The 25,131-nt window shown below is 49.0% G+C and overlaps 6 protein-coding genes and 1 non-coding gene across 10 annotated transcripts in view; 5 read left to right on the top strand and 2 right to left on the bottom strand.

The window, feature by feature from the left end:
* Positions 1-175: 175 nt before the first annotated feature.
* hey2 (hes-related family bHLH transcription factor with YRPW motif 2) lies at positions 176-3,728 on the bottom strand. Of its 2 annotated transcripts, none has more exons than XM_040160900.2 (5): positions 3,344-3,728; positions 2,609-2,687; positions 2,343-2,414; positions 1,993-2,074; positions 176-1,626 (listed from the first exon to the last, which is right to left on the bottom strand). In XM_040160900.2, exons 1-5 carry the CDS (start codon positions 3,388-3,390, stop codon positions 1,058-1,060), a joined length of 849 nt encoding a protein of 282 aa, XP_040016834.2. In that variant the 5' UTR covers positions 3,391-3,728; the 3' UTR covers positions 176-1,057. The 2 variants fall into 2 exon arrangements, with proteins under 2 accessions (XP_040016834.2, XP_040016833.2); XM_040160899.2 differs by having other exon boundaries at positions 176-1,629; positions 3,344-3,632.
* A 4,851-nt stretch (positions 3,729-8,579) lies between these two features.
* LOC120808235 (uncharacterized) lies at positions 8,580-10,750 on the top strand. 2 transcript variants are annotated; one of them, XM_040160962.2, is made up of 3 exons: positions 8,580-8,987; positions 9,574-9,846; positions 9,953-10,750. In XM_040160962.2, the coding sequence occupies exons 1-3, from the start codon at positions 8,858-8,860 to the stop codon at positions 10,612-10,614; spliced, it is 1,065 nt and encodes a 354-aa protein (XP_040016896.2). In that variant the 5' UTR covers positions 8,580-8,857; the 3' UTR covers positions 10,615-10,750. The 2 variants fall into 2 exon arrangements, with proteins under 2 accessions (XP_040016896.2, XP_040016895.2); XM_040160961.2 differs by having other exon boundaries at positions 8,808-8,987; positions 9,574-9,870.
* Positions 10,751-12,641: 1,891 nt separating this feature from the next.
* LOC144389408 (AT-rich interactive domain-containing protein 1B-like) lies at positions 12,642-14,648 on the top strand. 2 transcript variants are annotated; one of them, XM_078093822.1, is made up of 2 exons: positions 12,642-13,462; positions 13,538-14,648. In XM_078093822.1, the coding sequence occupies exons 1-2, from the start codon at positions 13,348-13,350 to the stop codon at positions 13,729-13,731; spliced, it is 309 nt and encodes a 102-aa protein (XP_077949948.1). In that variant the 5' UTR covers positions 12,642-13,347; the 3' UTR covers positions 13,732-14,648. Both variants share the same exon structure in this region, with proteins under 2 accessions (XP_077949948.1, XP_077949949.1).
* Positions 14,649-14,862: 214 nt separating this feature from the next.
* tmem242 (transmembrane protein 242) lies at positions 14,863-17,759 on the bottom strand. Its single transcript, XM_078093821.1, has 4 exons — positions 17,280-17,759; positions 16,300-16,400; positions 15,921-16,058; positions 14,863-15,840 (listed from the first exon to the last, which is right to left on the bottom strand). Exons 1-4 carry the CDS (start codon positions 17,362-17,364, stop codon positions 15,733-15,735), a joined length of 432 nt encoding a protein of 143 aa, XP_077949947.1. The 5' UTR covers positions 17,365-17,759; the 3' UTR covers positions 14,863-15,732.
* Positions 17,760-17,836: 77 nt separating this feature from the next.
* LOC120815250 (ribonucleoside-diphosphate reductase subunit M2) lies at positions 17,837-21,491 on the top strand. The gene is made up of 10 exons (XM_040170241.2): positions 17,837-18,797; positions 18,927-18,995; positions 19,449-19,598; positions 19,676-19,792; positions 19,902-20,035; positions 20,127-20,221; positions 20,302-20,435; positions 20,520-20,624; positions 20,711-20,824; positions 21,079-21,491. Exons 1-10 carry the CDS (start codon positions 18,708-18,710, stop codon positions 21,229-21,231), a joined length of 1,161 nt encoding a protein of 386 aa, XP_040026175.2. The 5' UTR covers positions 17,837-18,707; the 3' UTR covers positions 21,232-21,491.
* LOC120815248 (small nucleolar RNA SNORD94) lies at positions 20,858-20,996 on the top strand. The gene has a single exon (XR_005711570.1). It is a non-coding gene; the product is annotated as a small nucleolar RNA SNORD94 (small nucleolar RNA).
* Positions 21,492-22,321: 830 nt separating the features above from the next.
* The window catches only part of LOC120815249 (galectin-8), a gene marked incomplete in the record, with an annotated part of 4,534 nt that continues 1,724 nt past the window's right edge, over positions 22,322-25,131 (top strand). The window contains 3 exon segments of the mRNA XM_078093820.1: positions 22,322-22,345; positions 22,756-22,844; positions 22,930-23,140. Coding sequence (XP_077949946.1) covers positions 22,337-22,345; positions 22,756-22,844; positions 22,930-23,140 — 309 coding nt within the window.

Raw genomic sequence — 25,131 nt, forward strand, 5'->3', positions numbered from 1 at the left:
CCCTCACACACAAACTTGTGGTATATAATATGTAATATACATCCAAGGCGAGGGAACAAAGTGACGTAGCAATGTAGCGTATGTAGCTTAGCATTGTCCAGATACTAGCTAACTACTTCCCTCACAAAAGGTACATTGAAATGTGACCACCGGCGCCGTTTCCATGACAACAGTAGAATTGTTAAGAGGTTTTTATTCGTGAAAAAGCACAGTGACAGTTTTACCCGCAAACGCGTGGGAAGATATTCATTGGGATCAGAGTCCCAACATGACCCCCTTTAGCCAGTAAGAACCAGCTAGAACCAATAAGAACCAGTAAGAACCAGCTAGAACCAATAATAACCATTAAAAACCAGTTAGAACCAATAAGAACCAGTAAGAAGCAGTTAGAACCAATAATAACCATTAAAAACCAGTTAGAACCAATAAGAACCAGTAAGAACCATTAAAAACCAGTTAGAACCAATAAGAACCAGTAAGAAGAAGTTAGAACCAATAATAACCATTAAAATCCTGTTAGAACCAATAAGAACCAGTAAGAACCATTAAAAAACAGTTAGAACCAATAAGAACCAGTAAGAACCATTAAAAAACAGTTAGAACCAATAAGAACCAGTAAGAACCATTAAAAAACAGTTAGAACCAATAAGAACCAGTAAGAAGCAGTTAGAACCAGGGAGAAAGGGGGACTTGTACTGGTCTCCTCCGTCCGGTTGGACATGGGATCCTGTCCAAAGGTTTTAAAGGGGGTTCTTCAGTCTCTGGGGTCTGTCTCATCGGGTCCCACTGAGGACGGGGGGGTGGCTCACGTTGGGACTAATTTCTGTGGCGGATTAATGAACAAGAGATGAAGACAAAAAGATGGAACACACCAAACGTTAAATACTCAGTTTCTTCCTCGTTGTTCGTTCAGCTTCTTACTTTCACAACAGTTTCCAGTGAAACAGGTTTTAAATCTCAGAGAAGAACCAGTTGAACTTTGTGAAACACTTCAGAGAATATTGGTACAAATTAAAAATGTAAAGGCAGTTTAAACTTGACTGGAGGTCAAAGGGCGTCAGAAAGCTCCGACCTCGGCTCCCCACGGTCTGAAGGGTTTGCTGCTGAGAGAGGAGGAGGAGGAGGAGGAGGAGGAGGAGGAGGAGCAGGGAGGGATGATGGGGTAACCCCCGTGGAGGAGGGGGGCTGACAGAGGGGCGCATGGCAGCGTGAGGGACGAGGGAGGTGAGGAGGTGGAGTCTGCTTGGGTGGAGAAGGAGGAGGCCACCCGCTGTACCAACTCCCCCGGCCTCTGGGGGGCTCGTCCCCCGCCGGAGTCGGGGGACACGGGAGAAGCGCTCGGCGTGTAGGACAGTAGAGGTCCAAACGCCCAGTGGACGGGGTGGACGGGGTGGACGGGGTGGGGCAGCGGGTGGTCCTGCTGAAGTGGAAAACGGGAGGCGATGGCGAGTGCGGCGGCGTCCCGCTGCGAGCAGCAGTAGGCCAGATGGGAGATGAGGCGGCAGCGCAGAGGGTCGCCCGAGGCCACGCCCTCCACGGCGCTCAGGTAGCGGGAGACCTCCGTCACGCACTCCCTGAACCCCACAGACAGGAAGTCCAGGGCCAGAGGACGGGCGTCCACGTGACCTGCTGGACAGGAGGGGGGGGGGCTGTCACAGCTTCTCTACGACCTTATATGGTCACTTCCTGTTGACCGCTTGATAAAAACAAGATGGCGACGACAAATTGTCTGAATTTGAAGCTTGAAAACTTAAATCCAGCTGTTTTCACGTGAATATGAAATAGATATAAAATGAATTAAGCACATCGTCAAATGAACACTTAAGTAAATGTTTGAACGTTACATAATGTAAGAATATAACACATCAAGACAATGTGCGTAACTGCGTGTTACTTCACAGATGAAATGAGTTTGTCGCCGAGGAGAAGGCGTGTTGTTCTCCTGGAGATCATTTAAGGAGCTGTGAGGAGGTCTGGTTCCTCCCCTGGTACCTTTCCCTCCGGTGGCCTGCAGCACCTTCAGATGGTCCACAGTCATCTGCAAGATCTCAGCCTTCTCCAGTTTAGCCGAACCCTGCAGAGACAGACAGACCGTTGAAGTGGGAGGAGCTAAGAGACACACAGCGGGTTCAGGGGTCAGGTGCTCCTCCTCCTCCTCCTCCTCCTCCTCCAGCAGCAGAGCTTTCCTCACTAGAACCAGAACCAGGACTTGGGGGGCAGACTGTCTTCTGAAGGGACCCTCTCACAGTTTATCGCTCCTTAGTCCACATCCGTTATGTCAGAGGACTCGGCCGGGGGGGCAGACGTCCCTGGGACCCCTGGTGCTGAGGCCTCGCACTGACCTGCTGGGGGACGAGGCCGCGGAGCTCCAGCAGGCTGCTGTTGATCCGGTCTCTGCGCCTCTTCTCGATGACCTCGTGGAGCCAGAAGAGGAGAAGATCTTATTATTATATTATTAATGTCTCTTCATACGATCAACAGGACACTTCACCATCACTACATGAAGACGAGCATTTATTGAGTTCAATCGTGACCTTTTTAACTAGTATGATCTCTATCTGGGGTCTTGACCCCTCCGGGCCACCGTACTGAGGTTCTGATGACTCACCCCTCGGCGCCTCTTCCTCGCCATCACTTGAGGGGTCGAGGGCGGCGATGCACATCTTATGAAGGACGCCTTTGTGTGCCTGAACCAAAATATCCACTTCAGAAATGTATTTGATAAAAACACATTTGAATTGATTTGCGTCTTTGGTGTTTGAAGACCAAACTTCTGATCCCTCTCGTCCCGAAGGAGGATCCTACTGGACCAGGAGTCCCCTCGAGGACCTGGTGTCTCCTTAGACACTCATAACGTCGATGTACGATCCACTGACCTCCTACACACATTTAATACTTTGTGTACTTTACTTGTACTGTTATGTGCTTTTGGGCAAAGCGTGCGATTTGTTCTATGTAAAATATATAAAAGTGCAAAGTAGAACTACTCTGCTTTTGATAATAAGTACAAAAAAACTCCTATTGGTAGAAAAGTATTGGAACTGTTTCACTGCGTATTAATATCAGCAAGGCGTACTGGTACTTCAATCTTGTGGTACTTTTACTTTCTTTAACAATTGTCTCCACAATGATGAACAACGATAATCCAAAATGAAGATTCTCTTCACGTCGACTCAAACAGATAATAAATCATTTGAAAGCAGCCGTTGTGCACATCGAGTACTTTAAAAAGGTAAAGCGTGTACTTGAATACATTCTTCCTCTCTGTATTGATGGGAGATGTGAGTACTTTTGAATGATAGCAGTAAATCATGTTGATGCCTTTCACAATAAAAGCACTCACCCTGGAGGACCGGTCCCCGGCGCGCGGTCCTCGCGCGGCCGCTTCATGGCGCGCGGGCGGCGGGGCGCGTGCGCCCGGGAGGACGCGTGGATCGATATGAATGATTATCGAAGGAGATCAAAGAGTTTTTGTAAAATCCACGTAGAACTTTCGGATCCGTTTCCTAACTTGAGTCCTCGGGCAGCGGGGGGCCGCGGGAGGGTCCGGCAGGGGGTCGTGGGTCGGCTCCAGACCGGCCTTGTGACCGGAGCTTTCCCACGGAGCCTGGGAGCCTCGCGCGCACGGACACGTGCACGCACAGTGGAACCGCCTACATGCACTTAAACACAATCTGCATGCGAGATTTGTGCAAAACCTCTGCTGATAAATACCGCGCGTCACGTGTGGACCAGCCGCGTGCACGCGCGAGCATGAGAGTGAAACCACGAACAGTCAAAACATCATCATCATGTTCTATGAGGTCTACTTCTATAACAGATTCTACCCTGCTGGACTCACCTCAGGGTTATGTTTATATACACACACATATATTATGGTTATATATAATAATATATGTGTGTATATTATATATATATAATAATATAATATACACACATATGTTATGGTTATATATAATAACATATGTGTGTATATTATATATATATAATAATATAATATACACACATATGTTATGGTTATATATAATAACATATGTGTGTATATTATATATATATAATAATATAATATACACACATATATTATGGTTATATATAATAACATATGTGTGTATATTATATATATATAATAATATAATATACACACATATATTATGGTTATATATAATAACATATGTGTGTATATTATATATATATAATAATATAATATACACACATATGTTATGGTTATATATAATAATATGTGGTATATTATTTTATATTAGTCCATTGTCGTGATGAAGGACACTCGACCCAGCAGGTGCTGCACCATCAGCTTGCTTCCTGTCACCTGACCTGTGTTCCTATAGGACGCACTGGGTAAGGAAGCATCCTTTTCTAACCACTTATCCTTGACCTCTGTGGGAAACGTCACTGGGTCAAGGAGAGTGACCTTGGTGATCAACCTTAAAAGGTTCTTCTTGAATCATCGTGTGGGATCACCTCTCTGAAGAACCCTGAGAACCCTGAAGAGCCCTGAAGAACCCTGAAGGACCCCAAAGAACCCTGAGAATCCCTGAAGAGCCCGTTCACTCTACCTGAAGTGTTTCCCAGCAGACGGAGGGACTTGGACCTCTAATCTCCAGACACGTCCACACACGATGGAAACATCAAGGAAACCCTGCAGGAGTCCAGATTACAGGAAGCATACCTGTCATCAGCCCCGACACACACACACACACACACACACACACACACACGCACACGCGCACACGCACACACACACACACACACGGTTCCAGAGGTTTGTTATCTCTGGAGGCTCCTCTTGTGTCAGGAGGTGTGAGAGTCGGTGTTCCAGAGCGAGAGCGCCACTTCTCCTCCAGACGCTGTTGTTCGCTTCACCTCAGGAGGCTTCAACACGCACACGTGCACACGTGCACATGTGTGTGTATATATATATATGTGCATATATGTGTATATATAATGTTTTACTGCCTCTTGCAGGAACGTGACCGGGTTCTTTTGGGCCCACTGACCACACACGTTCCACCGATGGGGGTCGCACAGCGTGTGTGTGTGTGTGTGTGTGTGTGTGTGTGTGAGTGTTTTGTGGCATTCTAGAGAGAGAGAGAGAGAGAGAGAGAGAGAGAGAGAGAGAGAGAGAGAGAGAGAGAGTGGGTGTGGGAAAGACCTGCTCGCCCATCTCAGAGTCTCCACACACACACACAAGTACACACAACGACACACTCTGTCAGCTGATATCCAACTCCCCCAACTCTCCCAGGACTTTATCTGCTTGTGTGTCTGTCCAGTCTATGTGTAGTCCTGATCCTCCATGAACCAGTCTATGTGTAGTCCTGATCCTCCATGAACCAGTCTATGTGTAGTCCTGATCCTCCATGAACCAGTCTATGTGTAGTCCTGATCCTCCATGAACCAGTCTATGTGTAGACCTGATCCTCCATGAACCAGTCTATGTGTAGTCCTGATCCTCCATGAACCAGTCTATGTGTAGACCTGATCCTCCATGAACCAGTCTATGTGTAGACCTGATCCTCCATCAACCAGTCTATGTGTAGACCTGATCCTCCATCAACCAGTCTATGTGTAGTCCTGATCCTCCATGAACCAGTCTATGTGTAGACCTGATCCTCCATGAACCAGTCTATGTGTAGTCCTGATCCTCCATCAACCAGTCTATGTGTAGACCTGATCCTCCATGAACCAGTCTATGTGTAGACCTGATCCTCCATGAACCAGTCTATGTGTAGTCCTGATCCTCCATGAACCAGTCTATGTGTAGTCCTGATCCTCCATGAACCAGTCTATGTGTAGACCTGATCCTCCATGAACCAGTCTATGTGTAGTCCTGATCCTCCATGAACCAGTCTATGTGTAGACCTGATCCTCCATGAACCAGTCTATGTGTAGACCTGATCCTCCATGAACCAGTCTATGTGTAGACCTGATCCTCCATGAACCAGTCTATGTGTAGTCCTGATCCTCCATGAACCAGTCTATGTGTAGACCTGATCCTCCATGAACCAGTCTATGTGTAGACCTGATCCTCCATGAACCAGTCTATGTGTAGACCTGATCCTCCATCAACCAGTCTATGTGTAGACCTGATCCTCCATCAACCAGTCTATGTGTAGACCTGATCCTCCATGAACCAGTCTATGTGTAGACCTGATCCTCCATGAACCAGTCTATGTGTAGTCCTGATCCTCCATGAACCACTCTATGTGTAGACCTGATCCTCCATGAACCAGTCTATGTGTAGACCTGATCCTCCATGAACCAGTCTATGTGTAGACCTGATCCTCCATGAACCAGTCTATGTGTAGACCTGATCCTCCATGAACCAGTCTATGTGTAGACCTGATCCTTCATGAACCAGTCTATGTGTAGACCTGATCCTCCATGAACCAGTCTATGTGTAGACCTGATCCTCCATGAACCAGTCTATGTGTAGACCTGATCCTCCATGAACCAGTCTATGTGTAGACCTGATCCTCCACGAACCAGTCTATGTGTAGACCTGATCCTCCACGAACCAGTCTATGTGTAGTCCTGATCCTCCACGAACCAGTCTATGTGTAGACCTGATCCTCCATGAACCAGTCTATGTGTAGACCTGATCCTCCATGAACCAGTCTATGTGTAGACCTGATCCTCCATGAACCAGTCTATGTGTAGACCTGATCCTCCATGAACCAGTCTATGTGTAGACCTGATCCTCCATGAACCAGTCTAATCAGGAACATTTATCACCATAATGTGTCAGACATACGAGGAAGTTGACTTGGCGGTTGGTGCCTAACATGACAACATGACAACATGTTAAGAGAGAAACCCCAATGTAAGACAAGGTCAGAGGTCGCCTAGGTTACTACTTCCCAGTTGTTGATGTTGTTGGAGGTGGTGCGTTCAGGTGCTCGTGGGACAGTGGGAAACAACCCCCACGCTTCTCCCCTGCGGTCCCGTGGCGTTCCCAGGGTGTTTGACCCGGCTCCGCCCCCCTCACTGCTTCCTGCCCTCTGCTGCAGCTACAGAGGCTCTTATTGTGGCGGGGCCTACGCCTGTCACTACCCATCACACACAAATACCAGCACACGCACACACAGGCGTTTCAAAAATGCACATACATGCAGACAGTTACTCTGTCGCAACGTTTAGTTTCTTGTCTAAAGTTTATCTAATGTTCCTCAAAGTATCGAGCCAGCAAGCTACAAACACAAAGCACCACTTACACTCTTTCACAGCGGTTTACTGTAAATTTGCCTCTTTTTTATGTAAATATTGGTTCAAAAAAAAAAGGTGATGACGGAGGGAAACCAAGCTGGCGAGTGTGTGTGTGTCATTATATCTCTCCTGGTCAACAGTGACTGTGAGTGATTCTCAGCGTTGTCACAGACTGTGTGTGTTCGGCCTCAGAGGGCTTTACAGTCTGTACACATACGACATCCTCTGTCCGAAACCTCCATCAGCACACGAAAAACTCCCCAAACGTTTGGTTGGTTCATCCAACACTTAACTGTGTAGGATACTTTATTTATGCCTCTGTCTTTGTTTTATATGCACCTTTTAATAAAGAAGCTCTTATAAAACCAGGTTCTATATGTGAATTAAAGAAAAACATCAGACCATATAATGTCCTCTGATACTTTGCTGTTGCAGTAAAACTACCGAGCATTTATTTTAAAGCAAACTGGAGCAATTTAAATGACGTAGTATTTATTCTGTAATTCTGTGATATTTTTTATATTTGAATGAATTCCTGACTGGGATCTAATAAGCATGGCCATTGTAGAGGCACACTTCACATACCTGAAAAAATGACTTTCTGTCTCTGCAAAGTGCAGGACTCCCTCCTCTGGGGGCCGCGGCCCCCAAAGGCCCCCAGAGACCACGTGGAACATAAAGCTGCATTGGTGGAAATTAGATGGACTGTTTACCTATTTTAAGGTTTAGTCATTCATAATATTGCGAATATCATCTAGATTTTCCGCTCTCTTCACTGGTACCGGTGGCTCATCCAGTTCTAAACATGGTGCTCACGTACCATGCTGTGAATGGATCCAGCTTACATCCAGGACCTGGTCCAACCCGACATCCCGACCTCTGACCTCTCCGCTCTGCATGTGATAAACTGCTTGTTCCTCCTCACTGAGAGCAAAACACTGGACTAGATCTCCACTCTTTGCTGTCCTGCTCCTAAATGGTGGAAGGAGGTCTCTGAAGACATCAGGACCACAGAGAGCCTTCACATCTTCAGACTGAAGACACACCTCTTCACACTCTACCTCCACTAACACACTAACTAACTGTAGCACTTACATTGGACTTATAATGGTTCTTATCTACAGCAAGTTGTAAACTGGCTTATTTGATGAAATCACACTTTCTTGTTTCTTGTTCTTCTGAGTTTGTGTCTTTATGGTTAAATGTTCTTATTGTAAGTCGCTTTGGATAAAAGCGTCAGATAAACGACATGTCATTTTAAATCAGTTTTCCACAGTTCTGGTCCAAATGTCAGCTACATAAAACACAGAAAACCGAATTACAAACATTAATATAAATGTTAACGAGTGACTTTGTGTGTTTTAGTGTTAAAATAAATCCTTCCGTTAACAAACCCCCCTTTGGGGCTCAGTGATTCAAAATGACGTCATATTTTAATTCCATATAAATTAAGTCTATAAATACACATTATACTACTTTAATACGTTCTGGTATATTGTTATCGCTAAGAATCTGAAATGTCTATTAACGTTTTAATGTAGTTTCGATAAAGATGGAAAATATAAAGAGCTTCGACCGGAAACGGAAATAGGTGGTTGTTTTCTTCTTCTCTCCAGCAGGGACGCGACATAAAATGGAGCACAAGCTGATCCTGGCGGTGTCCGGCTTCCCGAGTCTCTACGACACCAACTCCCCGACCTACCGGGACCTCAACATGCGGGCCGACTCCTGGCGACACGTCTCGGACATCGTCGGTGTCCCCGGTACGTTCTTTGACCTCCTGCAGCGACGTACCGGCTGCGTGCCGTGCGTCCTCTGTCCACCGGGTGTCCATCGGGTGTCCAGCGGGTGTCCACCGGGTGTCCATCGGGTGTCCATCGGGTGTCCAGCGGGTGTCCAGCGGGTGTCAAACGGCTTCATTTTCATGGCAATTATTCACCATTTGTTTCCTGAAAAGATCCAAAGCAAAGATCAAAACAATAAGTCCGTCGCTTAATATCGTCCGACTGTCTGCAGCTTCCAGCTCCAAAGCACATTGGTTCCTACATAAGACGAAAATATTAAGAACACTTTTACAAACTATACGGTGGTTAATCTAATTTAGGCACAAAACATAAACCTATGATATATTACAGAATGTATTACTGATAAGATATTTTTCTGTAACATCCAAATCAGCAAAGTAACGAAAGCTTATCAGACCAATGCAGTAATAAAGTTCAATATTTCCCTCACAAATGTTTGTGTAGTATTTGAATATACTCCACCAACAGGGCCTTCAGCGGCCCATTAGATGGAGGCGATGTATCGCGTTTGGGTTGGATAACAGTAACTTCCTGTGCTCACCAGAGGCAGAATGCCGGAGGAAGTGGAAGACGCTGCGGGACCAGCACCGCAGGGAGAGGCAGCGGGAGAAGGACCGGCGGGAGAGCGGCATCGGCCTCTTCAACTACCGGCCCTGGAGATATTCGGCCATCTTGTCCTTTCTGAACCCGTTCATCGACGCCAGAGCCGCGGGCTGCAACGGGTGGGCTCTGGACCCTCAGCCCCCCCAGCTCCACCCCTCTGAGACGGGCTGCAGCACCACCACGGACACCCGGAGCGACGACGAAGACCACTACGGTCTGTTCTACTCAGAAGGACCCGGTTTGTGGGGAGGGGTTAACGTAATTGTAGGTTGTTTTTCTCGAAGAGAATAAAACGTGATTTCTTGAATCCGTCCCTGCAGACGTCTCCGTAGTCGACGCCACAACAACCACCACCTCCTCCTCCTCCTCCTCGGAGTTCCTCCACAGGAAGCGTCCGTCTTCTGCCAGCAGAGACGGCGCCATCGGGTTCAAGGAGGCGAAGATGGAGTCAACCTCGGGGGTCGCCTGCGTTACGACGACGCCGCACGACAACATGAGGGAGCTCTTTGAGGTGATGATGCAGTCGGTCACGTCTCTCGCCGCCTCCTTGGCCTCTTCCTCGGATCAGCCTCCTCGTCCCGACCTCCGTCACCTCCCGCCACACCGAGCCCCCCCCGTGCCGCCCTGCACCGCGTCTAGGCTCAACCACTTGAAAACAGAGGAGCAGGAGGCCGTAGCGGCAGAGCTTCTGGACGACCGAACCGACGCCGAGGAGGAGGAGGAGGAGGAGGCGGCGTCCACTAGGCCGACCCGAGCCAGGAGCTGGAGCAGCGACGGCCTGCTGCAGGAGTACGTGAGGAGGATGGAGGCCAGGGAGGCCCAGAGAGACCGGGACCTGGACCAGAGAGACCATGTAACCCTGTTCCTCCTGAGCCTGGCTCCGGCCATGAGGAGACTTCCTGCTGAGAAGCAGTCGTGGGTCAGGACCAAGATGCAGCAGCTGCTGCACGAGGCCGAGTTCGGCGCTTTGAGTTTTCAGTGATCCTTACATGTTTTACATTTTTATCAATACTTGTGAACTAAAAAATATATTCACCTTCGAAGGATTTTTTTTCCATTTCTATGATAATCTAACAGGTTTGTGCAGTTTTTTAAAATAAAAACCCCATTGTCAGTCATTCCTATCTTATATATGAATTATTAATGGAAAGTCAAACCACTTATCCTGCACACGGGGTCGCGGGGGGGCAGGAGTCTGTCCCAGCCAACTTCAGGCGATAGACGGGTTCATCCTGGACTGGTCACCAGCCCGCAGGGCCACACAGAGACGCACAACCATCCGCCCAAATGACATTAATCTTTATTTATCGGGACCGTTTTAATGATCATAAATATACTAAACAAATACATATATACATGGAAGAGGGAGGATGAAGATGATGAACAGGGGGAGGAAGAGGAGGAGCTGGAAGACGCCAGCCCGGAATCATCCACCAACAACAAGCCTCTGACCGCCGGAGTGGGAATGATGGAGGCGGAGGAGGGAACAAAGCTCACGGTTCAGGGTGAACCGGCTCCTCCGTGCACGGCACCATGGACCGGGTGCACCACTCCCACGAAGCCTACAGCAGCAACGACCCGCACGGCCCCTTCCCGGACTACCGAGCCGGCTACGGGAGCAGGGGATACGGGGCCACGATGAGTCCCGGAGGTAGTCTGACGGGTGCCGGCGGCTCTGCTAAAGCAGCTGTGCTAGCTAGCGGCGGCAACGACGGGGGGTTGCAGCGGTTTCCCGGTCGGCAGCAGCTCCCCTCCGGGGCCACACCGACTCTGAATCAGCTGTTGACGTCCCCGAGTCCGGTGATGCGAGGCTACAGAGCTGGATACCCGGATTACAACAACCCTCCTGCGCAGCTACAGGCTAGCACGGGGCTAGCTGAGGAGACGAGCTCGGCTGCGCACGGATGGGAAGGACAACAGGGAAGTCTCCCGACCACGAGCACGGGGGACACCCGTCGTAAACTCGTCTGACTACCGGTAATCAGAGAAAGTCATCTTACTGCAGCTAACATGCTAACTCAGCCAGTTAGCCGCTATGCTAGCCGAGAAACTTAGCCGATTGGCTAGGTGGGGTACTTTATCCGTTTCCACTGCAGACAGTTAAGTTACTTATTCACACACCCAGTCATTCTTACGACCATAGTGTAAATAAGTAGACGGCCGTTCATTCAACCGCAAATAACTGCCGTGAAAGTCAAAGTCATTGTTTTGATTCCGTGTCCAAGGTGACACCGTTGTTAGCATGCTAAGGTAATGTAAGCTACTGTTGCACAGGTGTTCCGGTGTGGGGGCTTTTGTTGTGAAGGGGGAGAGGAAGTTGGTGTGGTGTTGAACTGGGGCTGTTGAAAGAAGGAAGGAGGAATAAATGTTCTGCGCCGGTTCGGCTTTTATTATCTACACAAATTATAGGGGCACCCGAACCCCTCGGCTACAGTAACATTAACTTCAGCTTTTGGTATTTGCTGCCGACGCGATGGCAGGTGTGTGTGTGTGTGTGTGTGTGTGTGTGTGTGTGTGTGCGTGCGGAGTTGCGTTGCTCTATTGTCTGAGTAAATTGACCGTAATTACCGTTTTTCTCGGATGTCCGTCTTCTTTGATGTGTGGCATCCAGTAGTGATCGCAAAGTGAAGCTTTCCAGCCAACTGTATCGGAAAAAGGTTCATTCATTCAATGCATCGCAAACTCTATGATGACGTCTGCTGTTGAAAACTTGTAGTGCAAATGTATCGCCTACCAGTATATTTGGGCCCAATCTCTGATTATGAAAAGTTGAACCAATAAATCATCTAATAAATACATGGATTCCTATATGAATAAAAATATTGTTTTTCAAGTTTGAATTGTGTCCTTGTTTGTGTATTTCAATTCTCTGTACATTGGAAAGAAGTGGAACAAACACTTATCTATGTCTTTCTGCACCTTTGTGCATGTATGTTTGTGATCATACTAGCAGAAGAATTTATATATATATATATATATATATATATATATATATATATATATATATATTAGACTTGTATGTAAGCAATATAATTTATAATAGTGCTTCCTACTGCATGTGCAGTCACAGGGACTTATGTGAATTGTTTGAATGTGGAAAGTGATTGACAGAGGAGAGGTCAGTGGGGCAGTGATTGTGCCCATGAACAGGTTTCTTATGACAGGATATTGAGGTGCTTGTGGATGTAGCGGTTCTACTCTTTCTTGCGTTGTGTTGTTAAAATCACCACCAGCACACGGACCACATTCGGCTCGGATCGGCCGTTTATTGTGTGACGTGACGGCTGCCCACCTGGTCGCCAAGCAGCGTGTCGAGCTCAGCGAAGAGGGCGTGGCCACTGAGCCGCCCAACGTAAGTACTTCCTGTAGCTCCTCGTCAGCCAATCAGACGGGTTGCTTCACGCAACAATTCAAATATTAAAACCCTCCTCTGGCTTTTTATATTAAAAGTTTAGTTATACAAATAAAAATCATCAAGCTATTTATTATTTTCATTTCAGAATCAGTAGATTATCCATCTGAATATCGTGTCGTTGTAGAAGCCACTCGAGTCCGATTGAGAAGATGACGTCATGAGGAGAGATGGCGCTGGACAAGGCACATGAAAATCTATGTCCAATATAAAATATAGTTTGTGTGATATTTGGAGGTGAATGAATCCCTTTCTGGGTACGAGCACGTTATTGGAACAGCAGCGCGCTGAATGTGAAGGAAGATGTTGGCTGCTGTGTGTGAAGTGAAGGGCGGAGGCGAGAGGAGGCGAGAGGAGGCGAGAGGGAGGCGAGAGGGAGGCGAGGAGGAGAACCTCTCAGGGGAGGAGACACAAGAAGGTGAGAAGCCCGGCAGGTCCTTTCATTTTGAATACATATTCGGCCGAGGTTACCGGACTCATCGTGTCTCTCCAGGGGCCCTGCCGGAGGTCAGAGGTCAGAGTCCCGTCGGCAGCCTGGAGCCCGAGCCGCGCTGCCGGGACGAGGCCCCTCTGTCCACGGCCGAGTGCTGGCAGGACGCACTGTCCAGCCGCCGCGTCTGCATCTCCAACGTCGTCCGCGGCCTCTCCTTCGTCCCGGGAAACGACGCCACGCGGGCCTGGTTCTGATCCTGGGCCGGATCCTGCTGCTGCACCACCGCCACCCGCGCAGGAAACGGACGCCGCCGGCGCCAGGCGGACGAGGACGAGGGGCTGGCCTGCAGCCGGGACGAGTGGCGGTGGGACTGCCTGGCGGCGCTGCGGGAGGACACGCTGGTGACGCTGGCCAACATGGCGGGCCAGCTGGACCTGTCCCGGTACCCCGAGAGCATCTGCCTGCCCGTCCTGGACGGGCTGCTGCACTGGATGGTTTGCCCGTCCGCCGAGGCCCAGGACCCCGTGTCCTCGGCGGGTGGCGTCTCCCCGCTCACCCCTCAGAGACTCGTCCTGGAGTGTCTCTGCAAGCTGAGCATCCGGGACAGCAACGTGGACCTGCTGCTCGCCACGCCGCCCTGCGGCCGCTGTGCGCCGCGCTGACGCGCCTGGTGGCCGAGAGGAGGAGCCAGGTGAGCCGGGAGATGGCGGTGGCCGTCCTGTCCAACCTGGCGCAGGGCGACCCGGCTGCGGCGCGCTCCATCGCCCTGCAGAAGGACAGCGTGGCCGTGACTCAGCACGCCGCCCCCCCTAGACGCCCAGCGTCAGCACGATGTGCCGCGCAGCCAAGGCGCTGCTGGCCGTGGCGAGGGTGGAGGAGAACCGCTCGGAGTTCGTTCGGTACGAGAGCCGCATGCTGGACGTCTCGCTGTCGGACGCCCTCGACCCTTCGGTGGCGGCCATCTTGGGCGAAGTTCTCTTTAAACTCAGCCGCTCGTGACACGGACGCCGCTTTTTGAGACGAGACGGCCTTTGTAGTAATTTTATTTAAAATAATTTTAAATGTTTTTTCATACAAGAGGAAGAGGAGGTGTTGGTGAATATATATATTTATAAAATGTCCATTGCTGTATGTTTATTTGGGATACTAATAATACAGAAAATATTTATTATATTTGTCTGTTTTTCTTTTGTTTGGAAAACGATCGGATGTGAATTTTTTGGTTAAGACTCAGACTTGTAGTTATTGTCTTTAAATACACATTGACATGAATCCAACATGTGGTAGAAACAGATAAATTGAATGGAATCGGGGGTCCCTGGTCTGGATGGAAGTCTCCAGGGTGGGTTTGATTTGAGAGACTGTGTACAGGAGGAGGGGGGTGATAAATGTTCACATGTTTATTTGAACGCTTCGTCGGGGTTACGTCTGTTCAACATAAAGCGGCTTCCTTTACAAACTACTCCCATGATGCAACGCTGCGTCACCTGACTGAATGCTAGAACGTTATTTTGTCTTAAACGCTATAGTCAAGTAAAATGATTCACTTCAATGTCTTTTCATAAAATGATTCATAAAAAATATCTACGAGTCAGAATATCAAAGTTCATAGAAAGAAATGTCACAATATTAATCAAAGTAATATGAATATTAACTTAATACATTTCTTAAATGACATTTTCTAGTGAAAGACTTATTTCAACAAAATGAGTAATTGAATTTGAAACATTTTAATGGTTAATAGAATAAATAAGCTCCTGTTAAAAGTATATTAAGCTAAATGTAACTAGTTTCCCCTCATGTAAAAAGTATGGTGGCCTGTTCAGGACATGTGTCACTTTATAATACAAGTTTATTTTTTCCTTCACTTTCATCAACATGTTTTCTGGTAAACAAACTACATTTCCCAGAATTCAGCACAATGGGATCTTATTAACGTGTTAGCATGCTAGCTTTATACGGCTAGCATGCTAACACGTTGATAAAAAAAACAGACTGCTGATCTGTTTTTGCACTTTCGTTTGTTTTAGTTGATAACTCCACCCGCCCGTCAGGCCAAGCAGGGTGTCCTGCTAGAAGAAACTAGTGCACCAAAATGTCAAGTGACCTTTAACTCTTTATGAACTCTGCACTTCTGGACCACTTAAGTCCGTCACGATGCCGGTTCTTGATCTCGGAACCGAACACATTTAAATGGCGTCCACGTCCAGAAGCACCAGAGGAAAAAGTGTCCACTTGAGTCCAGAACCAGGAAGTCACTTTGACTTGAAGACAGAGTCCCAGTCCAGAGGTTCACAAGCTTCCTCAGAGTTCTTTGGGACGGTCGGGAAAAGCGACTGCATCTTGTGTCTGAACTCTGATAACTGAAAGAGACGAAGAGGAACCTGTTGAATCACATGTAAACATGAACACACACACGGTGCCTTTGCGTGTAGAAACGTACGCTGTGAACTCCGAGGACTTTCCACACCGTGACGCTCAGCAGACCGACTCCACAGCAGGCAAACAGGGAACCCAAACCCAGAGCTCGGAGGGCCAGAGACGTTCCGCTCTCCGGGACCGCCGCCGTGGAGGCTACGCCCTGCAGGGGCCAGCGAACGCACCGTCAGGGGACTAGTCAGTGAACGCACCGTGTCCCTCATTATCTTAAAATCCCTTTAAGCGGGAATGGGTTTACTTCTATTATACATGCATCTTTCTTTCAGCCTGAATTTGTTTAGTCGAGTCGACTGATCTGTGATCAGCTCCCGACTGCAGCAGACTCATCAACGTGTTCTGAAGACGGTTTTAAAGCCTTGCGAGGGGACCGGGCCCCCGCTCACCTTACTGAACCAGCCGGGGCTTTTCTTCTTGGCGAGCGCCAACGAGGAGCCGAATCCCGCCAGCATCCCTGCAGACGCCACCGTGGTGAGGAAGGCTGCACCTGCACACAGGAAGTACTTCTATCGTTGAACTGTGTCCTAGAAGCTACTTTAAGCACATCTGGGCCCATCTGGTTGACTCCGAGCCCAAACTCCATCCAAAATGTAAAAGAAGCTTTACTTTTTATTCTCTCATTATTTTCATTGTATTCATTTTCTTTCTTTTTTTAATGGTTAACTCAGACTTGAGAGAAGACAAATTAAAGCACATTATTTAAAATGGTAAATGGTCTGTACTTGTTTAGCGCTTTTCTAGTCTTCTGCCCTCTCAAAGCGCTTTAACACATTCACACCACACACACAGCCACCTGCCATCAGTCACTAACATTCACACACTGCAGTCACAGCTACAGGAGCAATGTTGGGTTAAGTGTCTTGCTCAAGGACACATGGACATGCGGGTTAGCCGGCCTGGGATCGAACCGCCGACCCTCTGATTGGAGGACGACCTGCTCCCCACAGTGAGTTTACATTAGTAACACATGGGCAGCTTTTGGGGATTTTTTCAAGCCGAACTGAGCCGTATAACTTAGTATTCAGATAAACAGTAAAATTGTATATTTTAGTGCTCATGTTTAGGTCTCTTTAAGAACGTAAACATTGAATCGTACGCATGTTGAACGGAGTCTGGCGTCACGTCTCTGCACGTCTGTGCAGGAGGAATCTTCCCAAACCGACGTAAAAATGTCAAATAGACACAGCTGGCTTGTTATGAAAGACCCCATTTTATTAAATTAACTGACAAAAACCTAAAAATTCAGCACTGTTAATCGTACAATTCGATTCTAACCTAAAATATTGAGTCTGGTGAGTCATTGCTTTGACCTCAGATAAAGAAACGTAAACAGTTGATATGAGCTACATGCTAACAGCTGTCTTGCCTTTCAACAGCTGCAGTTTGGCCTCTTGATCTTTTTCTGCTTCTCCTCCGACGTTAGCGGTCATGTTTCCATCAACGGCTGTCATGTTTAATTCAGCCCGTCTGCATAAAAACACCGGGTAGAAACAAGCTGTCTAGGAACCTTCTATATGTTTTTATTCTAAACAGATAGGAAGTAATATATACACACACACACACACACACACACACACACACCACATGGATACGATCATCTTTGGCACCACAAGATTGTAAACATCGACGCACAAAGCATGATTATCAGATGACGCAGAACCCCATGTGCCTCTAAGTGAAAGAGAACAGACTTTGTCGTACTAAGGTAGAACATTATTGCAGTGTTTCCAACAAAGCCCAAAGAGGACATACATTTCTATATAGATGTGTGTTACTGGACTGCAAATTAAAAAGGGTATTGTTTTTGGTTTCGTGAGACGGGCGTACTACTCGAGCTCCCAGAGGGAGGCAGCAACGGCACAAGAAGTCTCTCAAACACACACACACACACACACACACAAACACACGCACAACAGCCAATCAGCGCCCTCGCTTCCGCGGGAAACCGGAAACGGTTGTCTCTGATCAGATTCGCTTTAAACGGTCTGAATTTAGACTTTAAATGATGATACAACTGATATTTTGGAGCCCGAAACATGAACGGATGGAAGGTACTACACATCCGGTTAACCAAAGACACAAATCCAACTATTCTGGCGCTAAATTGGTGTTTGTTTAATTAAAGTGACGGGAAAATAATCAAAATGTGTCACAATTTAGAAATTCTCTAAACTAAAACCACTTGAAGTGATCTATGTTTATCACAACGTCGCTAAGTATTGTTCATAAAAAAAAACGTGCTCAGCTAAATTCTCATTTTGGCGCTTAAATTTAGAGACAACGCCTTTGTTATGCAACAACAGTAAGGAAGAAATTGTCTCTCAACGTCACACATCTATCATACTATTAAAACTAAAAAGAGCCAATCGACACGTTAAAATATTGAAATAAAAGCTAATATCCTGTTACTCTTCAAAATGATACCAAACACATTTACTGAACTGATTTATTTTACCACAATTTAACATCATACGTTATCCGTAAACTCATTCAAAGAGTTTCGTAACGTCTCTTTTGTGGAGTTTTGTAACCTCGGCTCAAACAGCCGGATGGCAATGCAGCAGCACGTGATGGCGGCTTCGCCACCTGATTGGCTCCGACACAGCGTCACTTAAAGAGACCCTCGCGTCCCTATTGGCCGGCTCTCTTCTGCCGCCAAGATTCCAATAAAGAAGGCAGCGGACATCGGGAGCCGCTTCAGTCTGCTCTCCTCGTCTCCTCGCGTCCTTCTGTTCGAGCTTCAGCGCTTAATCCCTCGACTTGAACCTCTTGTGCGCTTCTGGAGGAGCTCGACATGTTTCCTACTCGCAGTCCTCTCTCCGTGAAGAAGGAGAAGTCCCTCAGCGGGCAGATGGACAACATGGCGCTGGACAAAGAGAACACGGTGAGAACCAGCAGACTCTCCGAGTGTGTATTTCAGCAGATGGGATCACGGTACAAGTACTAGGTGTATGTAAAGGTACTAGCTGTGTGTACAAGTACCTGTTTGACGGAGGCCTTTTCTCTCTTTCAGCCTCCGAGTCTGAGCGCGAGCCGCATCCTGGCGTCTAAAACCGCGCGAAACCTCTTCAATGACGCCACGGTGAGTGACGTCATCTCACGCAGAGTGCCTCGGTTCTCCTTAAAGTCTGGGGTTGTTACGCCGTTTTGATTAGTTTAGCTCTCGTGGCGCCAAAAGTCTCGGTTCTGGCGCCAAAGTTGGATCAGCTGTTTCTGTCGGTGATCGATGCCTTTGAGGGGCGCGTGAGTGGATCGAGATCATGTTGATTGATGCAGCAACATTGTCACTGGAAATGATGAATGCTCGTATTGATCCGCAGCGGATCCACAGTGTTCTTAATAGATCCGTGATTGATGTTTCGACACGACTCATTGATTAATGTGTAGATTGATCGTAGCTTTCTCAAATGTTACCTGGAGGCCAACAGGGTGTCCAAGAACAGTTTGTGATCCATAACATGAACTCTGCTGATTAGTTGGTCATTTAAAGACTCAAGTGAACCGTGTGCAGCAACGCGTGTGTTCTGTGTCTCAGGCAAAAGCAGTGAAGAAGAGCGGCAATGAGGTAGAGGAGGAGCCTCTACTGAAGGACAACCCTCGCCGCTTTGTCATCTTCCCCATCAAGTACCACGACATCTGGCAGATGTACAAGAAGGCCGAGGCCTCTTTCTGGACAGCAGAGGAGGTAACCACGGAGATGAGGATGCGTGTGGGCGGGGCCTCCAGGTGTCTGGTGATGCTCACTTCCTGTATTTCGTCCAGGTGGATCTGTCCAAGGACCTGCAGCACTGGGAGTCTCTGAAGGACGAAGAGCGGTTCTTCATCTCTCACGTGTTGGCCTTCTTCGCCGCCAGCGACGGCATCGTCAACGAGAACTTGGTGAGCAGGCAGCAACAGTTTCTCATGTTGGTTTTAATTTGAGTTGTATTACAAACCTAAATGCTACCTCGAACATCCTAAAATATTCCCCTGGTCGTGTGACCCCCAGGTGGAGCGCTTCACCCAGGAGGTGCAGGTCACGGAGGCCAGATGTTTCTATGGTTTCCAGATCGCCATGGAGAACATCCACTCAGAGATGTACAGCCTCCTCATCAACACCTACATCAAGGAGCCCAGCGAGAGGTGAGCTGGTCTCTACGGGTCTGTCGGGGGTCTCTACGGGTCTGTCGGGGGTCCCTACTGGTTGTCTCACGGTGCGTTCACTGACCCGCAGAGAATACCTCTTCAATGCCATTGAGACTCTGCCGTGTGTGAAGAAGAAGGCCGACTGGGCCATCAACTGGATCGGTAACCAGGCTGCCAACTACGGTAAAGACACGGGAACTTCCTGTCGTGGGGCCAGCGGGGGCCGATACCGGGTATTGATCCGCTCTCTCTGGTTCCTCCAGGAGAACGCGTGGTGGCCTTCGCTGCCGTGGAGGGCATCTTCTTCTCTGGTTCCTTCGCTGCCATCTTCTGGCTGAAGAAGAGAGGCCTGATGCCCGGCCTGACTTTCTCCAACGAGCTGATCAGCAGAGACGAGGTCATCATTGCTCATTGATCGGGGTTCGTTGCTGGTCTCGCTGCGTGCGTGGGGGTCCTCACTGGTTCCTGTTACTGGTTTCAGGGTCTCCACTGTGACTTTGCCTGCCTGATGTTCAAACACCTGGTAAACAAACCGTCGGTAGAAAAGGTCTCCCAGATCATCCAGAACGCCGTGGAGATCGAGCAGGTGGGTGGCCAACGCGCTGCCGGTTCTCCGCCCCACTCGGTCGCTGGGGAAACTGGTCTCACTGGTCTCTGGTCGGTTCCCCTCAGGAGTTCCTGACGGAGGCTCTGCCGGTGAAGCTGATCGGGATGAACTGCGAGCTGATGAAGCGGTACATCGAGTTCGTGGCCGACAGGCTGATGCTGGAGCTGGGCTTCTCCAAGGTAAGGGCGTCCCAGCAGAGCCGCCGGGTTCGGTCTGTGGTGATGAGACGCGCAGGGGTACGGACCTCAGCCGGTGATGGGGGCTGAGTGCTGCTGCAGACGTTCTGACCGGGGGACGAGTGGTTCGCCGGCAGAGCGACAGCAGCACGACACAGACGCTGGACTGAACAGACCGAGTTCGCCTGGGGGGGGGGGGTCGTGGTAGGACCCGGGTAGGGGGCTGTGCCTGTAGACTAACTGGCTCCTCTCTGCAGATCTACCGGGTGGAGAACCCCTTTGACTTCATGGAGAACATCTCTCTGGAGGGGAAGACCAACTTCTTTGAGAAGCGTGTGGGCGAGTACCAGAGGATGGGCGTGATGTCCGGCACCACCGACAACACCTTCAGGCTGGACGCCGACTTCTGAGCACCACCTCGCAGCCTTCTGAAAGGCCCGCTACCTCGCTACCCCAGTGCATGCTGGGAGGGCTCCTGCACACTCAGCCCAGAGATCGCAAACCCCAACCAGTTTACTCTACTGCTGGTTTGGATCAGAACTCTTTTTATATTTATAAAACCTGCTATATTAGTATGTTTTTCTGAGGGAGTTTTTAAATATGGTTTCAATGTCATTTGTTTATTTGTACAGTTACGTTTTTTTTAAATAAAACTTGATCTAAGTGTTAATGTGTCGCTCGTCATCACTTTCTGCTCTTCACCCAGAGGCGTTTATGCTAAGCTAACTGGCTGTTTATCTCCAGCATAAAGACATTTAACCGAATTGATTTTAATCTAACCATAAAACAAGTATTCAGTTTACAATAGTACCTCATGTACTCTGACATGTAAGGAAATGAAACCACAAAGTGTCCTTAAAAGTGCATAACAAATGTGTGCAGACTGTATCATTAAACTACCGTTAACATTTAATCTTAAACAGACGTGCGATGTTTCGTGTTGCTGCGTTGTTAAATTAATGCTTAGTGTTTAACTTTATCAAGAAGCTTTGACTTATTTTATCTGAATAAGTGACAACTTCTCCTTTTGTAAGTGAGGTTAATGAGTCATTCTAAGTCTTATTAGTGACGTCATCCAGCCGAACCGCTACAGACCGCGAGCATCTACGTCACCGCGGTCTTTGTTTTTAATTTGAATAAAGATTAAAATTGTAAAGATACTCTGTGCGCCGACGTAGTAAAAGGTGACAAAGAATCTTTAGCTGACCGTTGTTCGCGCCGACAGTGTCTCTGCGTGATGACGTAATGGCCCTCGCGAACGTTTTCGTGATGACGTAGAACCAGGAAGTAAAAAGTCGGAACGAGCTCCGCCTTCATGCCACAACATGTCGGTTTCCAACCCGAGACAAACGTTTTCTATCCGGTGAGTTTCCCCCGCTTCTCGGTCACCGTCATCTCCGTTTTCTTTGTCAAAATTTAATTTTCATTGTTCACTTTTTATTGGCCCTTTTCCGATTAGCAGGCGAGCTAGCACCTGAGCTAGCCGCTTTGTTTACGAGCTGCTCAAAGTAATACATGTTCAATGTAAGTGTCTTTTATGACACGTTTAAGATGTTTACCTGAGTTCTGTAATGTTCTATTTGTGTTCTGGTGAATTTGTTGTAAATCCCATCGAAGTGCGTCTTCCTTGGTTTAATTGTACTAATTCGAATCGGCTTTGAGTCCAGTTTAATATGTTTAATATCCTCTGAATTAAATTACACTCCTTTATAGTTTGTGTACCGACTTTGTTTGAAAACTCAGTGAGATACTAACGCATTCATGAATACAGTTACTGCTGTCAATCATTATTACTTTATTTAATAAACTTTATTCAGGAGACGGGTCCTAAATGTTCCCTGTGGAAAAGAGAATAACGGACTTATAAAATGACAACAGGAGATGATTTGTGTTCAGGTTTGTGTATCAATGACTCCACTTGTCATCCCCATCAGGCGATTCCTTTCGCTGGGACCATCCTGGGCGGGCTGCTGCCGGGCGAGATGGTTCTCGTTCAGGGCTCCGTGCCGCCTGGGGCCCACAGGTGAGGACCACCTGCTAGACGTGGAGAACAATAACCCCTGTTTGATTAATATACCCCTCTACCCCCCACACACGCTCACACGCAGGTTCCAGGTGGACTTCCTGTGCGGCAGCAGCGTGAAGCCGAGGGCCGACGTGGCCTTTCACTTCAACCCGAGGTTCAAGAGGTCTCCGAGCGTCGTCTGCAACTCTCTGCAGAAGGAGCGCTGGGGTCCGGAGGAGGTCCTCCACACGGGGGCCCTCAGGCCCGGGGAGACCTTCGAGCTCGTCGTCCTCGTCCTCAAGGATGCCTTCAAGGTCAGACGCATTACATAGATATAAGGGCTGTCAATGAAAGGACAAATTAATACGAGACATAACTACTTGTACAGGTCGTTTATTTAAGTTTAAACATATTTAACAGCATATTAAATGAACTAAAGGCCAAGACCAGACCCCTCCCCCCCTCTCTCTCTCTCTCTCTCTCTCTCTCTCTCTCTCCCCCCCCTCTCCCTCCCTCTCTCTCCTTCTCTCTCTCTCTCCCTCCCCCTCTCTCTCTCTCTCTCTCTCTCTCCCCCCCTCTCCCTCCCTCTCTCTCCCCCTCTCTCTCTCTCTCTCTCTCCCCCCTCTCTCTCTCTCTCTCTCTCCCCCCCCTCTCCCTCCCTCTCTCTCCTTCTCTCTCTCTCTCTCCCCCTCTCTCTCTCTCTCTCTCTCTCCCCCCCTCTCCCTCTCCCTCCCTCTCTCTCCTTCTCTCTCTCTCCCCCCCCTCTCCCTCTCTCTCTCTCTCCCCCCTCTCTCTCTCTCTCTCTCTCCCCCCCTCTCCCCCCCTCTCCCTCTCCCTCCCTCTCTCTCCTTCTCTCTCTCTCTCTCTCCCCCTCTCTCTCTCTCTCTCTCCCCCTCTCCCCCTCTCCCCTCCTCTCCCCCTCTCCTTCCCTCTCTCTCCTTCTCTCTCTCTCTCTCTCTCTCTCTCTCTCTCTGAGTGACGGAGCGTGGAGCTGAGAGCGATACTGTTTTCCGTGTGGATATTTCCACTAGTTAATGTGGAGAACCTAGAGAGTTTGTGTGGACTTGGTTTTTAGAGGTCTGTGTTTGTGCAGTGCGCGTTTTTTGCGGCTGATCGGCTCGCGCTGGTCGGCGTGCTAAACGCCGCCATGGACCTGACCCGACTGACGCGGAAGCACGGCGTTAAGGTTCCGCCGGGCTTCCCGTGCTCGGTGGAGGACTGCAGCCTGGCCGTGGGGGAGATGGTCGGTCACGGCAGCGTAAAGTCCGCCGCCCGCATGAACAACGCGGTGGTGATGTTCATAGACAGCGTGGACAAAGCCAACATGGTGGTGGAGAAGGGGATCGTGGTGAACGAGACGTTCGTGCCCGTCCTGCCTCTCGCCACGCCAGCGACCCGAGTCACGGTCTCTAACGTGCCCCCGTTCATCAGGGACGAGATGTTGACCAGAGAACTGTCGAGACACGGGGTGGTCGTATCTCCCATTAATAAGGTGTCCTCGGGTCTCAAATCCCCTCTCCTGAGACACGTGGTATCTCACAAGAGGACGCTCTACATGATCCTCAACAAGAAAAACGAGGATCTGAACGTGGTGTTCAAATTAAGGGTGGATGGGTTTGACTATGTGATGTTTGTCAACTCTGACAGCACGAAATGTTACCGGTGTGGCAGAGAGGGACATCTGAGCAGGACATGCCCAGAGAAGACCTCTACTGGTCACAGCCAAGGTGGGCAGGAAAGACAAGAGGGGACAGTTGGGGTCCAACAGGGAGGTGAAACGGGGGACAGGTCAAGTCCAGAAGGGTGCAGTGAGTGAGGGGGGGGGGTGCAGAGTCCAGCTGGTGGAGAGAGGGACTGACGGGGTAAATGAAGACACGGGTGGGGCCCAGCAGGTGGGGCAGGCGAGTGACGGAGTGAATGAAGGGGTGAGTGGGGCCCAGCAGGTGGGGCAGGCGAGTGACGGAGTGAATGAAGGGGTGAGTGGGGCCCAGCAGGTGGGGCAGGCGGGTGACGGAGCGAATGAAGGGGTGAGTGGGGCCCAGCAGGTGGGGCAGGCGAGTGACGGAGTGAATGAAGGGGTGAGTGGGGCCCAGCAGGTGGGGCAGGCGAGTGACGGAGCGAATGAAGGGGTGAGTGGGGCCCAGCAGGTGGGGCAGGCGAGTGACGGAGCGAATGAAGGGGTGAGTGGGGCCCAGCAGGTGGGGCAGGCGAATGAAGGGGTGAATGAGGAAGCAGACGAGGTCCAGCTTGCGGGTCAAGGGGGCGTAGGGATGGAAGAAGGGGCGAGTGGGGTCCAGCAGGTGGG

The sequence above is a fragment of the Gasterosteus aculeatus genome, chromosome 18, assembly GCF_964276395.1.
Source record: "Gasterosteus aculeatus chromosome 18, fGasAcu3.hap1.1, whole genome shotgun sequence".
NCBI lineage: Eukaryota > Metazoa > Chordata > Actinopteri > Perciformes > Gasterosteidae > Gasterosteus > Gasterosteus aculeatus.